Source organism: Ciona robusta, chromosome 11 (genome assembly GCF_009617815.1).
Source record: "Ciona robusta chromosome 11, ASM961781v2".
In the NCBI taxonomy this organism is placed as follows: Eukaryota; Metazoa; Chordata; class Ascidiacea; order Phlebobranchia; family Cionidae; genus Ciona; species Ciona robusta.
In genome coordinates this window covers 1,996,903-2,010,307 of record NC_143245.1, presented here as the reverse complement: position 1 = coordinate 2,010,307, position 13,405 = coordinate 1,996,903, and the positions used below count along the sequence as shown (strand labels likewise).

General features: G+C 33.8%; 2 protein-coding genes across 10 annotated transcripts in view; both read right to left on the bottom strand.

Moving 5' to 3' along the window:
• Positions 1 to 11,903, bottom strand: part of LOC149727742 (uncharacterized) — a 26,774-nt gene extending 14,871 nt beyond the window's left edge. For 2 of the 9 annotated variants that reach the window (XM_089888103.1, XM_089888100.1), the window contains exons 1-16: positions 11,685 to 11,903; positions 11,263 to 11,444; positions 11,044 to 11,200; positions 10,931 to 10,958; positions 8,080 to 8,182; positions 6,692 to 6,790; positions 5,981 to 6,004; positions 4,726 to 4,818; positions 4,453 to 4,516; positions 4,028 to 4,126; positions 3,190 to 3,333; positions 2,598 to 2,812; positions 2,131 to 2,283; positions 1,284 to 1,370; positions 605 to 691; positions 104 to 277 (exon numbers count right to left, since the gene is read on the bottom strand). In XM_089888103.1, the coding sequence (XP_089744229.1) occupies positions 104 to 277; positions 605 to 691; positions 1,284 to 1,370; positions 2,131 to 2,283; positions 2,598 to 2,812; positions 3,190 to 3,333; positions 4,028 to 4,126; positions 4,453 to 4,516; positions 4,726 to 4,818; positions 5,981 to 6,004; positions 6,692 to 6,790; positions 8,080 to 8,182; positions 10,931 to 10,958; positions 11,044 to 11,200; positions 11,263 to 11,444; positions 11,685 to 11,832 (1,857 nt within the window). In that variant the 5' untranslated portion in view covers positions 11,833 to 11,903. Of the gene's footprint in view, positions 1 to 103; positions 278 to 604; positions 692 to 1,283; positions 1,371 to 1,728; positions 1,816 to 2,130; positions 2,284 to 2,597; positions 2,813 to 3,189; positions 3,334 to 4,027; positions 4,127 to 4,452; positions 4,517 to 4,725; positions 4,819 to 5,980; positions 6,005 to 6,691; positions 6,791 to 7,890; positions 7,903 to 8,079; positions 8,183 to 10,930; positions 10,959 to 11,043; positions 11,201 to 11,262; positions 11,445 to 11,684 lie in introns of all 9 variants that reach the window. The other 7 variants (XM_089888101.1, XM_089888106.1, XM_089888102.1 and 4 more) reach the window with 7 other exon arrangements.
• Positions 11,902 to 13,405, bottom strand: LOC149727741 (myosin regulatory light chain 12A-like). Its single transcript, XM_089888189.1, has 2 exons — positions 13,010 to 13,405; positions 11,902 to 12,729 (listed from the first exon to the last, which is right to left on the bottom strand). Exons 1-2 carry the CDS (start codon positions 13,188 to 13,190, stop codon positions 12,389 to 12,391), a joined length of 522 nt encoding a protein of 173 aa, XP_089744315.1. The 5' UTR covers positions 13,191 to 13,405; the 3' UTR covers positions 11,902 to 12,388.

Sequence of the window (13,405 nt, the reverse complement as noted above, 5' to 3'; positions counted from 1 at the left end):
TCTGTTTTCACTGTCACCCTTGAATTTAAAAAAAATGTGGCGCCTATACCACACACCCATTGTGTAAAATACCAAGATTAAACCGAACAAAATTATACATTACCTTGCCAGCATAATGCACGATGGAAAAGTCACAGTTGCTTCTCAGTTTTGTAGCTTTTTGGAACTTAGGTTTGTCACCAAGCTGCTTCACCATTTTTTCCACAAATGTTTTGTCGGTAGCTTTGGGGAACCAACATTCTTCATCAAGTAAAGCTAAGATACCAGGTGGGTTGGACTAAAAAGTAATGAATGATTTTAAGATTGTACCTTGCTTTATCCTCACATGCACAGGAGATTCAATCTGTATCACCATCTACATACTTTAATATTTTGTGCTTTTACAAATTTTTTTTGGAGGGGAAAACATATTTGTTGTGGGCGACCCTATTCAATTTATGTAAATTCACCATAGAGTTTAAGTAGCACTGAGTCTAAGCGAATTTTCTCATACTTTTTTGGTGCAGGACCAATTTTATTATAAAATGTAATAAATATACATTTTGCCAAAAACAGATAAGGTAACAGACAGTTTACTGCAGCCAGTTTCACACAAAACTCTTACCGGGCTTTCAATGAGTTCAATACATGGTTGCAAGTCAAGACCAAAGTCAATAAATTTCCAATCAATTCCTTCACGCCTGTATTCCTCCTGTTAATAAATCTTTTAGTTGACATGCTTTAAAATAACAAGCAAAGAAAAATAAATTTCACACCACACCACTCGTGCCAAAAGACTCAGTAATTTTGATTTTTTTGGGTGGATTTTTTCAATGTCATGCATTAAAAGTGAAATGAAAGAGTTTCAAATCTTGGTGCTGAAATTTCTAATCAGCTAATCACAGCTAAAGAACTGTAAGTTTCTGGTCAAATTCAAGCTAACCAAAATATCAACTACCATGCAAGAGAGTCAAATCGAGAAAAGAAATTTGTAGATTACCAGTTAAATTCATAAAATTTAGATACAAACGAAACATTTCTGAAAAAAAAGATACAGATTTTCCATTTTAAAGAAATTAAATTCATCTGTTTTTGCTATTTTTTTTCTACTTAACATATTGCAGATTTGGAAAAATGAAATGAAAAAGTAAAATTTTTGAATTTGTTAATTAAGTGATTGGTGTGGTTGTCAGTTTATCAAATTGAGGTGTCCCCAAATTGAGGATTAACACACGGCGTGTCCATGTTACGAACGTTGCAACTGAAATGCACCAAAGGTTGCAACAGATTCATGGCAAACAAACCTGCTCCAGTATAAACATAGTATGGTTGAAGAGTTGTTGTAGTTTTTCATTGGTCATGTTGATACAAAGTTGCTCAAAACTGTTGATCTGTTTTGTGTGTTGTGTTGTGGTGCAATTTTGGGTGTTTTTTGGTGTTTCAGTTTTTGTGTTTGTTTTATTTTATTGTTGATGTAATTTTGGGTGTTTGTTGTATTGTTGTAGGTGTAATTTTGTGACAGTTTTTTCGTTGTAAATGTAATTTTGTATGGGTGTTTATTGTTTTGGGTGTAAGTTCGTGTGTTTGTTTTTGTGATGTAGATGTGATTTTTTATGTTCATTTTTCATTTCGAATGAATAAAAATTGTGGCATTCGAACAAAAAGGTGCATTTCAGATTTCAGTTGTAGACAGATCCCAAGGAATACATGAAAAATAAAAGTCTGACGTTATTTTTGAACCGGGATTACCTGTTCTAATATGAACATTGTGTGGTTGAACAACTGCTGCAGCTTTTCGTTCGTGTAGTTGATACACAACTGCTCGAAGCTGTTTAGCTGAGAATATCTCATTAATGTTAACATGAGGTTCTATTTATACTATATGAGTGAGGTCCTATGGTGTAGCAGCACAGTATACACAGGATTTAAACCAGAATTAAGCCTAACACAAGATGTTGTTTTAACAGCATTTTTTTCAACATATTTTTCTTATGGCAAAGCACACCATTAGACCTGAGATTAGCCAGAGACTACATGGACCTAACCATGTTGAAGTCTGCCACTTCCGAAGATAGGCCACAATGGTTATACAATATATCTGCCGTTAAAATGTCAACAGTTTATTCAGAAACTAATTTCTAAATTTCAAACCTCAAAGATTTCGAAACCAGCAATATCCAAGATTCCAATAAAGTTTGTCCCTTGTCTCATTGTACGATCAAGTGAACGGTTAATTCTGTCCACCAACCAACGGAAGAGTCGCTCATACAAAGCTTTAGCCAAAGCTTCAACAGCAAAATCAACCTAAGAAATAAAGCATAGTTTTTAAAAAAAATATAATGGTGTACCAAAAACAAAAATATAATTTTTTTATTCAAAATAATTAGCATCATCAGTTTATACTTCAAATAGATTTTGTTCTAAAATAGAAATATATTATATATCTTTAATACACTATTAATATGAGCACACAACCAAATTTTTGTTCGCTGGGTATATTGTTGGCGTATTCTGGTCTGATGCAATGAGAATCGTCCAACAATATTAGTGTTAGATCAGGGCTAAATTCATAGGGACATACCACAGCAGTTAATATTTTAGTTATCATAGTGACATGCCTGCTCCTTTGTTTGTGCTTTATTCACGTAATCTCTGCCCACTTTGATCTTTGGTTTAAGCAAAGCTTTGGTAAAATCAACAACATTTATTCCAAGTAAAGCACAAATCCTTTGTGCGACTGTGTTATCTGGCATGGCTGCTTGATCAGATGATCGTTCCTTCTTGAACTCCATGTTGCCAAAAGATAAAACTGCACTGACCACTTTCAGCATAGCTGGAATACAAGATAGAGACAAAATTTTTAAAATGAATTTAACCGTTAAGTGGGAAATATGTATTAATAATAAATTTTGCAACAAACAATGTAGTTCAATTGACGGTCCGGTAAAGTGGCATTTTTACCTAGTTTAAAAAGTTTGGTGTGTAGATGCTTTTTAAAGTTTTTATATTGTAAGGTCCACAGGAAAAGAGCTTTATTTGTGCATTAAAAGTTGTTTTGGTGTGCAGAATATAATTTGGAGAATCCAAGTTGGGACCCACCTGTAACCCCAGCACCCCGCTAAAAAGCCACAACCCCACCTAAAAGCCATAACTCCTAAACAACAAACAAACAACCTCCAGTAATATATGATGCACAGGAATCCGACATACCTTTAACATCCTGGTGGGAAATGTTCATGATTTCCATCGCCCTCAAAGTTTCTTGGAAAACTTCGGTATCAGTTTGTCCAGTGATGGACTGCATCCCGTTTGAAATAAATCGGTAACTACTGATGTCACCAAGCATAAGTTCACCTGAAAATTGTTTTTAAATTATCAAAAAATTAAATATATATATATATATATATATATATTTTATATTTGTAAATTGCAAAAATTATGGGCAAAATTTTAAAAAAAATGCAAAAATTATGGGCAAAATTCAAAAATTATGGGCAAAATTTAGGTTGAACAATTTTTTTTGTTTCAAAACAACTTTTATTCCTGAAGCATTTTGTTTTTGGGCCGCCAAAAAATTGTTCTTTAACCCAGGTCATATTTATGTTGACACTTTATGTATAACTTTTGCAACAAAATCTGCCCACCATACACGCACAGGGTAATGCAAGAGCATTACCAGAATTGAGTGTTTCAAAGTAATATGAAACAGCAACATTAAGAAACTTTAATTTCCGCTCAAGTTCTTAGAACTCAGCGACAAACAAAAGGTTACTTTCGCACAATAATTACTAAGAATTCAGATCAAACGACATGTAAAACAGATGTTCATCTGCAGCAAACAAATACCGGTGTACCAAAAAGATATTTTGCCAATACCTAGAACTATCAGTCTCTTATTCAAACAGATTCTAATCTTATACAGAACAACTTATGTCTGTTACCTATTTGATATTATGATATATGTACTATATACAAAAACTGTTGTTTTTTTTGCATAATAACAACATGATATCCAATAACTCCAGTAATAATAATGACTTTAACTTACGTTTCAACTGATCATTTGCCCCAGTAAGTAACTGGTAGAAAATATGGAAAGTTCGTTCATTACCAGCTTGTTGATGTACGCGAGCCTTCTCAAGCAAGTCTATGATATTTAAATTAAGGAAAGAGACATTTTAATTAAGTTTACACAGCATAATATATGCAGCAATTCGTCAAATAGGGAAGCATATAAAACAAAGTCAAGTCAAAGGGAAACCAAACTTTTTATTGCTTTGTGTGGCTTCAGTATAAACTTAAGCAAGTGTTTTCTCATATATAGGAATGTTTTATGGGATAACGGGGCAACTCCTAAAGGTGCCAATGTTTTAAAAATAAACTTATAAAATTTATTTCTTATTTCAGTGATATTTGAGGTATGCCATGTTAGTTTTAGTGGGTGGAGCCAAAATAATTGAAACAAAAGGATACAGGTCTCAATATTAGCTCCAGCAATGTAACCAGATGTATCGAAATTAATCCTGATGAATTTTCCCTGCAAAACACAACATATTAGGATTTCATTACTACTTTAACATTACTCTTAAAAATAAAACTTTTTCCATTACTTTAAAATTGATTTTTCCCAATCCTGTTTTTTTTTGTTTGTTTTTTTTGTTTTTTTTCTTTTTTTTTATATATTGTTATAAAACAATAAAACGGTCACAATTTTGTTACAGCATATTACAGACACATATTACTTACAAATCTGGAGGAATTGTCGTTTTTAACGGTCTTGGCATTTCCGAAAGCCTCAAGAATTGGGTTAGCTTGTAAAAGCTGTTGTTCCAATTCACCCTGGATATTTAAACTGGTGTCAATATTTTATATTAGCGTAATAATTTATTTCATAACAAAGGGTGCAGGACCAGTGGCACAGCCATAAATTTTCTATTAAAAAAATAGGCAGGGTCTATGACAAGCAGTAGGCCAAATAAATCCAAAATAATTGGGGTTGAAACTTGAAACACAATTAATATGACTTTGTAATATTACTGTTTAGGCAAGAAAATAATTTGGGGCTTTATTTGCGAGGAATTTTTATATCCATTGTCTATCAAACATAATCTATAAGCTGTGCCACTGTACACGAAAACAAAACTGTATATTTTAGTATCGACAGTGACCAATACACTGTATTGTAAATAAATATGCAGAACTTTCACATGCAAATATCAAATCAAACCCCAGTGTTGATTGGAGTGGTTATTTGGTAAATATTTACTAAGTCCTCAATTGCAGATAATTTTTGTTTACTGATATTAATATAATTGCTCCATACCAATTTTAAACAGTTTTTTTTAGAGAATTTATTGCTTTAAAATAAGTATAGTACTGTGGGTGTGGGGTAAGATGGATATCACATAATTAGTATAATTACTCATATTTTTAATCATGTTTTTAACAATTAGCAACACTTTTTTAGAGTAATGAGAATATTGTTATATTACTCTGTAAATATTCTATCCAATCGTGGGACAAGAAAGAATGAGTTCATGGCCCATCTTACCCCAACCTTCTTATACTATTGTTACTTTTTAATAATTTTAGGTATTTTAATTCTGTTTAATCATAATATTAGTTCTGGTTAATCAAAACCATTTGGTTGATCTTTTGTTACCAATGGATATTTTAGCATTGGAATCAGTGGCGAGACATGCCTATAATTGCAAGTAAAAACAAACAATATTTTACGAATGAAAAAAAAAAAAGTTATTTTTTCACTTTCATATTTACTTTATGGCCCCTGGGTGTCTGCCACTGATTAAAATCCAATGCATGATCATGTTATATAATGATAAAAATATATATATACGATATACCCAAAACTTTTGTTACAAATTTAACAAATTTTGATTGCGTTACATGTTAAACGATAAGAGTGAAGAATCTAAAATGAAGTTTAATTAATTAGTAACTGATTCCATGCAAATTACAATGTGCCGCATTTTGTACTCACGTAAGCCACTGAATGTGTATGACTCTAATTACCATCAACAAACAACAAATACATAAATCATGCAAATTCAGGTCTATTATTTCAAAAATGGATTTGAACCCATAGAAGTATAGGAATAGGTATAGTGGGCAAAAGTACACACAAAAGACTGAGATTACTGATAACATTGTCATTATTGAAAATATTTAATTAAGCTGTTTCAGTTTAAACTTGTCAATGTTTCTAAGGTCAAAGGGTTTAATCAATCACACACACTTAAGTGAGTGATTAATTTAAAATGTTCCCACGGACATCAACACTATAGTGCATCAACTTGCATGATAATGGTGCTGCTTGCTTACAACAGTGGTTCTCAACCTTTTGTGCAATCACACTTTAGATTTAATATGAATGTACTAAATGTAACAAAATCTTTAATATTTTGTTATAATATCTAAAAATTTCAACCTGAACTATTTTTAGAGTCTGATACTGTTCCCACTCCAGCGGTAGAAGCTTTATAATCATGTCTATTTTCAAATTGGGTTTAACATTTAGGCCCATATGGCAGCACCCTAGGTGTTTGGTCTATCGGTTTAACTCTGGCCAACACCCCAATTCCCCCAAGTGCTTACCTTTTAAAATATAACACTTTTATAAGGCCCAGGTTGAAAACCAGTGTTTGATGAAATGTGTTGACAAGAACTACAAGCAAAGGTGCAGCTAACTTACACAGGTAAGCTTTATAGGTTTTAAAGGGCGGACAATTTCGTGCTTTCGGCAAAATTCATACTCAACGCTATGCATAATTTCTGTTGGTATCTCAGGCTCCTTAAGAAGAAGAAACAGGGATGAAAGGATTGTGATGAAAAGAAAGGAAAAGTTAATATAGAAAGAATAAGTGAAATAGATGTTGCATAGTATATTAGGGGGGCACGTTTTTGAAAGTTTAAGAAGGTACCCTTAAAATAAAGGTTATTTTGTAGAAAATTAGATTGATCAAGCATCAAAAACAATTACACAAATAAGACATTTGCAACAAACACTACATCTGTATCAGAAAGGATGTAATAATATTATATGTATATAATAAATTAATTTGTTTGTGTACAGAACATACAGAAGCAGTTTAGCAACACAAAACAAATCAAGTACGTCAGTTAAGCTAATTAGTATGATTGATGTATTGTCCTATTTTCAGAATGTTTACTTTTGTTCTGAGTAAACTTGATAAAACGCAAACATTGGTCTCCAGCCATACAAAACACAGCATAATATATAATGGCCATACTAACATACAAACACTCATAAAAACGCACACATACTTAATGCCGACTCAATTTCCACTATACACCATACAAATCAATGAAAGCATGTATCCTAATGGGAATTGTACAATTCATCAGCGCCCATTTCTAAAGCCATTGACTCGGTTTCCAAAGGAAGCAGTTTGTTCAATAGGATAGTTTATACCCTTCCTATAGAGTGACAGAGGAATTGAAAAGTAAGAGAGAAGGAGAGTGGATTGACAAGGAGAGCTAGCTTATTTTTAGTAAAATTGACATGGCTTCTGAGAACCTATTCTATGTTTATTAACAAACTAGAAGATATAGGTACAATTCGATTCGTTAATCCCTCAAAAATGGGTTGCTATTACTACCAGGCGTTATAAATTTTCTAAAACGAATCCCACTTTTACCCCAGAAGATCAGCTTCTAGAATATATTGGATAACTACATACTATTACTACTACTTTCGCGAAAACAACATTATTAACTTAAGAACAAGTGGGTTAATATAACATAGGTAACCACTCTCAAGACTTATAAAATATAAGAAAACACAAACATAACATAATTCAATTAACACCCAATTAAAATAATCTCGAATTATCAAGTGAAATTAAAATATTTTATTTTTTTAAAACTTGCCTGCTTGAAATCCTGAATAATTAGTAAACAATTTTAATTGCGATAAAATAGTATAGTTGGTATAAGACTTGACTTTTAGTAAGGCATAATTAGGGACACAAATTACGTTTAAGTTTGTTATTATTTTAATAATTCTATCACACAATAGTTAGAATATATAGAAGCCTTATATAGAAATGCAAAATTTACCGGCGCTCCATGGGCTTTGGTGCCTTTAGGTGAAGCAGCAACATGCGCCAGATATTGGATCACTTTCTTTGTGTTTTCGGTTTTTCCTGCACCAGATTCACCACTAAAATAAAAAAGTGTAAAAATATTGCATGGAAATGTATCAGTTTTATAGGATGGGTCCACAAAGCATATTTTAGGTCCTCTGGCAGGTTGTGCCCTATAAATTTAACCTCACCTGACCCATATAACATAATAAAATCACCGTCTACAGTCTACACTTTATTTCACTCAAGAAAGACATGACTACATAAGGCATAATTTTTTGTTTTTTCTTTAACTGGCTTGCATTGATACTGGCTTAAACTTCATTAATAAATAGTTTTACTTTTTAATAAACATGTTTTATTCTTATTGTGATACTTCATTTCGCTATTTTATAAAAAAAAATCCTTCTTTATTTTATAAAAAAAAAACTTAAGAAACAATATTAAAGTTTACATAAACATTGGCTTGGTCATAAAATATTTATACAAATTTTCCTTTGCGAATGTTTTGGCAGGTAATATGGATTAACTTGTTGGGAGAATTTCCCTGGTGTGGGTTAAGCAGGTTGTGTAAAAAACACCTGCATTATACATGGGTAAGGCCCTATTGTAATGCATACCAAGGGACCTGTGATTTAGACCAAATTTGGCCCACTAACCCTAACATCTCATTCTCATAGAAGGTCTAGCTCAAGGAATGTCTATGAAAATCAGACAAGACAGTTAACAGACATTGGTAGTAAAATTAGCAATTTGGGGTTTATGGCATTTTCCCATTAGAAGATTAATCCCTTAACCATGCAGTGTTATATTCAATTAACACAGAACTGTGCTAAAGTTTATTGGGTTGAGATGTTTTAGAATACTTAAGTTCAACTATGTTTCACAATATCCACTTCAGTAAATCTACTACAAACGGGGTGTAGATAGTTAGTAAACCAACAAAATCCCTTTCCTACAATGCGCACTTTGTATGATGTAAGGCCGCACAAGTGGAGAAAGAATTAGTCAACAGCGCGAGAATTCCGGGGGACGTTGTTCAAAACAGTTACGAGATAACTCAGCGTCGTTGTCAGATATCTGGGCGGAGAGCCCTCAACGAACTCCGACGTAATTCCACACCGTTAGAGCGTGACGCGCGGCGCCCAATAAGAGCAGACACAAAAAGATGACGTCACATATGCCGGTTCGAAGCGGAACCGGGCTGCCAAAAAAAGGAGCGACGCTCGCACCAAATAAGGCGAAATGGCAGGTGCTTGAGATAGCCTGCAGCGGGAACTCCGCGGGTTATCACGGTCGCAACAAATAATAACTTAAAGATTTGATAGTGTTTTAATTATCCGTGGGCATGTTTACATCATTATAAATATATGCTAAAAGCTAAAACAACGCGCAGCCTAACTGCTAACGGAAGGATATTAGTCAGCGATTTCAAAACCAATGACAAACACACGTATCCTTATACAAACGAAGCCAGGCATAAGCTTTAATTAGTTGCTAACGATGTGATCCGGGGTCAGAATTCCCCAGACGGCAAACTAGAGTTGGCGGGCGGCCAAGTTTAACGTATTGTGTAACAGCTACAGCCCATTAACATGCAAGTGTTTGTTCATTTACGTCACGACAGTGCGAAAAGTGACTTCTAAACACAAGTGACACGACCTTAATTTAATTATGAAGGTGACCCGCTTATTTTTATCATCCTAATGTTAAGTTATTATTGCACCAAGACGACGTGTTACGCAAACAGGATTACAAGCAGTAAACACCACTACCGTAATTGCTTAACTGTGCCGAAATCTCGCGGTCTTATAGCCGTAATTTCACTTTATAGTCATGATTTCATGTTAGAGGGCATCAATTGAAACAGAAAGGGTGCTTAACTAACCTTACACCCCTTGCCCTTGCCATTAAATAGGCTGTTTTCATAAAACAACGCTTCAAAATTATAGGGTCGTCTCAAAATGGTGCATATGTCAGGCAATTATATAGATATACTTGATCGGCAGGCAGATATGTTTATAACAAACAACACATGGTAACGTGATGCGCTTTCCTGTGACGCAATTTCCCCCGGTAAGCGCATATTTCTAATACTTGTTTACAATTACACAGCAGCAACAAACTTATTCTACAATCAAAGAAACAAAGGAAGGCACTTTCAGCAACCACTTACGTCTTTCCAGCTACCTTAATCCACTTTCATTATGGTGGACATTAATCATTAAACAAACAAAGATTTGAGCAATAAAATGTAAACAAAGCATGAATGTGATCAACAAACATATTCACAGACCATCTGTTACTTAATTTCAAATTTGGCTTGCGATACTACATAGTTGTAATGGGAGTGGTAAAGCACAGGCGTACTAAAGCAGACAGCATGTATTTCCTTAAATGGTCAAGTGCAAAGCCTGTCTTTAATCAGTATATATGTGCATGAGCAATGCAATTAAGTCATTAAATCTAGGGCATTTGTACAGGCCATCTAAAGTATTACTGCTGTAACACACACACACTCTGTTAATCAAAACATAACTTAACATCTTTACAGTATCAGTTACAACCAAACATCTATCCTTATACAAAGGACTACTCTGTTGGGTGGAAATAGTTTCATGGTCAAAAGTAAACAGCGTAAAGTTCCAGGAAGAAAAGGAATGTCAGCACTTGAGCTGCTTTCAATGTGCAGGTGTTCGTAGCAGTACGAATTCAGAAAGTGCTAAACCAATTTACGCAAATTGCTGGTATGCAATAAATCAAATACATACATATTTTGTATTATATACATATAAGTTATCGAATACAATGAATTTGTTACTCACGTGCAAAGAATAGACTGGTCTTCACGGTCTGTAAAATACAAATGGACATGAATACACATTGTTAGAATATTGTTTACATGGTATATATACATGTTTAATGTTTATATACACACCTTGGAGCATGCTTCTGTATGCGGAATCTGTTATGGCATACACATGGGGTGGGACCTCATGTCGTTTTCGTCCTTTGTACATGTCAATCACCTTTTCAGTGTAAATTGGGTAGTTCTTGTATGGATTCACAACCACACAGAACAAACCAGAATAGGTCTGAAAAAGAATACCATTTTTTTAAATGAGTAAATTGTAACCATATAGCTTTTAGCCCATACATATATAAGTCCAGAGTAGTATCTGTCCTTTAGGTTGTGCAGAACTGAAGCCTCGTTCAAACACGTCATGTCAGCCATGTCCTCGACTTTTGTGAATTTGGGTGGGTTCATTTTCTGAACGTCATTTTTGTTTAGTGTGACCTTCTTCTGGCTCTCAGTGAGTTCCACAATAACCTCATCACCTGAAACAAATTGCATGAAACATTGCTGATACTGTGTAAAAAGTTTTAGCTCTTCAAATCTGGTAAAAAATGTTGAACAAAACTTGTTTTTTTTTGGAGGATCAGTTTTAATACAAACAAACTAACTATTTTAACTCCCAAAATTACTAAAATTTGAGATACAAACCAAAACGTTTTGAACATGAAAACTATTGTATCAAATGTATTGGGTGTTCTGTTTGCAATGAAAATGTTAAATACCTTTATCGCTCTTTAAGCTGGCAGCTTCAAATCCATGTTCCTTGGAAGGTACCCACACCAAGCGCTTTTGGGTCCAATCTGCTTGTCTGGCAGGGTCATTGATAATGTTTTTATCAACCACCAAATACTTTAACTCCTTGTCATCCATTCTGTACTGAAGTCAACACTCGGAAAAAAGTTAACTCAAAATCTCACTCAAAAAATAATAATAAGTCTCCTGAAATGCAAAGTTTTAGAGTTACATTTGAAATCAAGGCAATACCATATCACCCCATAGTGTGACTTTGTGGCATAAAAATTATTTACAACTGTTCAGGAAAAAAAGTGCAGATGATTATTTTATAATGACAGCATCAAATTTCAAATCAAAAAAATACAATTATATTAGGTTTCGATTAAAGACATATTCCAATTAAATTGATTAACTATGGTTATTATTATGCAGTTGAAATAGTACACTCTACGTTTTGCTAACACTAACAACATAATGGGCAAATCTGAGTAAGCGTTAACACACCAATAACAAAGGTTATATAAATGCCAAAACCATTTCATAGTCCTTAATAATAGAACAACCAGTTTTTATTTAAAAAAAAAACTGATTTCAGGAGTGCTAGGTTTTAAGACAGACCATCGTACTTATATCGGCCAATATCGATTCATTATATATTCAGATGACAGTAGAATACAACTATTAATAGTATCTAAATGTCATCTTTTTCTTTAGCGCCATGCTTTAGAATCCTTGTGAACTCTATGTAGTCAAAGTCACCAGTTTTAGCATTGATTGGAGCTTCTCTGTACATTTCATCCACTTGATCATCATTGAAACGATCACCCATGCAAGTGAGAAGTTCTCGGAGATAATCCTCGTTAATTTTTCCGGTGCCTTCTTCATCAAAGCAAGCAAAGGCGTTCCTTATAACTTCCTCAGGGTCAGTGCCGTTTAACTTTTCGCCAAACATTGTAAGGAACATGGTAAAGTTGATTGGACCATGGGCTTCCCCACACATTTTCTCAATGTAATCATCTGAAACCTCTTTACCTAAAAATGGAATAAAAACTCAAAACTGTATCACATATTAGCAAAAAAATCAAATACAATACATGTACCTGAACTGGAAAAACTTAACAAAACTACACAAAAATTGTGTTTTATGGCAGAAATGCGTTCTATAGTTTATGTATTATATTCTATACAAGGAAAAATTAAACTTTCTAATCTGGTGCATTTTAGAAGCACAAATGTTGTACGGATTAACACAATAATGGTAATTTTGGTCAGTGTTTTATCATTACAGAACTTCTACATATACACAACTTACCCAATGAAGCCAGCATGTCCTTCAAATCTTCGTGATCAACAAATCCATCACGGTTTTGGTCGATCATGTTAAAAGCTTCTTTAAACTCCTGAATTTGAGCTTGATCGAACATAGCAAAGACATTGGATGTTGCACGCTGGGCGCGCTTTTTAACCGTCTTTTTAGTTCGTCGGCTCGACATTTTGATATTTTCACTTAACTATTACCCTAAATTTCAACCTGTGACGCCAGAAAATATGTTTGACGCATTTGTCAGCCATACAGTTTTAAGTTCTCAGCACTGTCGAATATCAGGGTAAAAGCTGCATCATATTAACTATTATATCCTCGACTGGTCCGACAGCCACCTATCCAAATTGCACTGTGCTTAATTGAAAGAAACAAACCAGACGAACA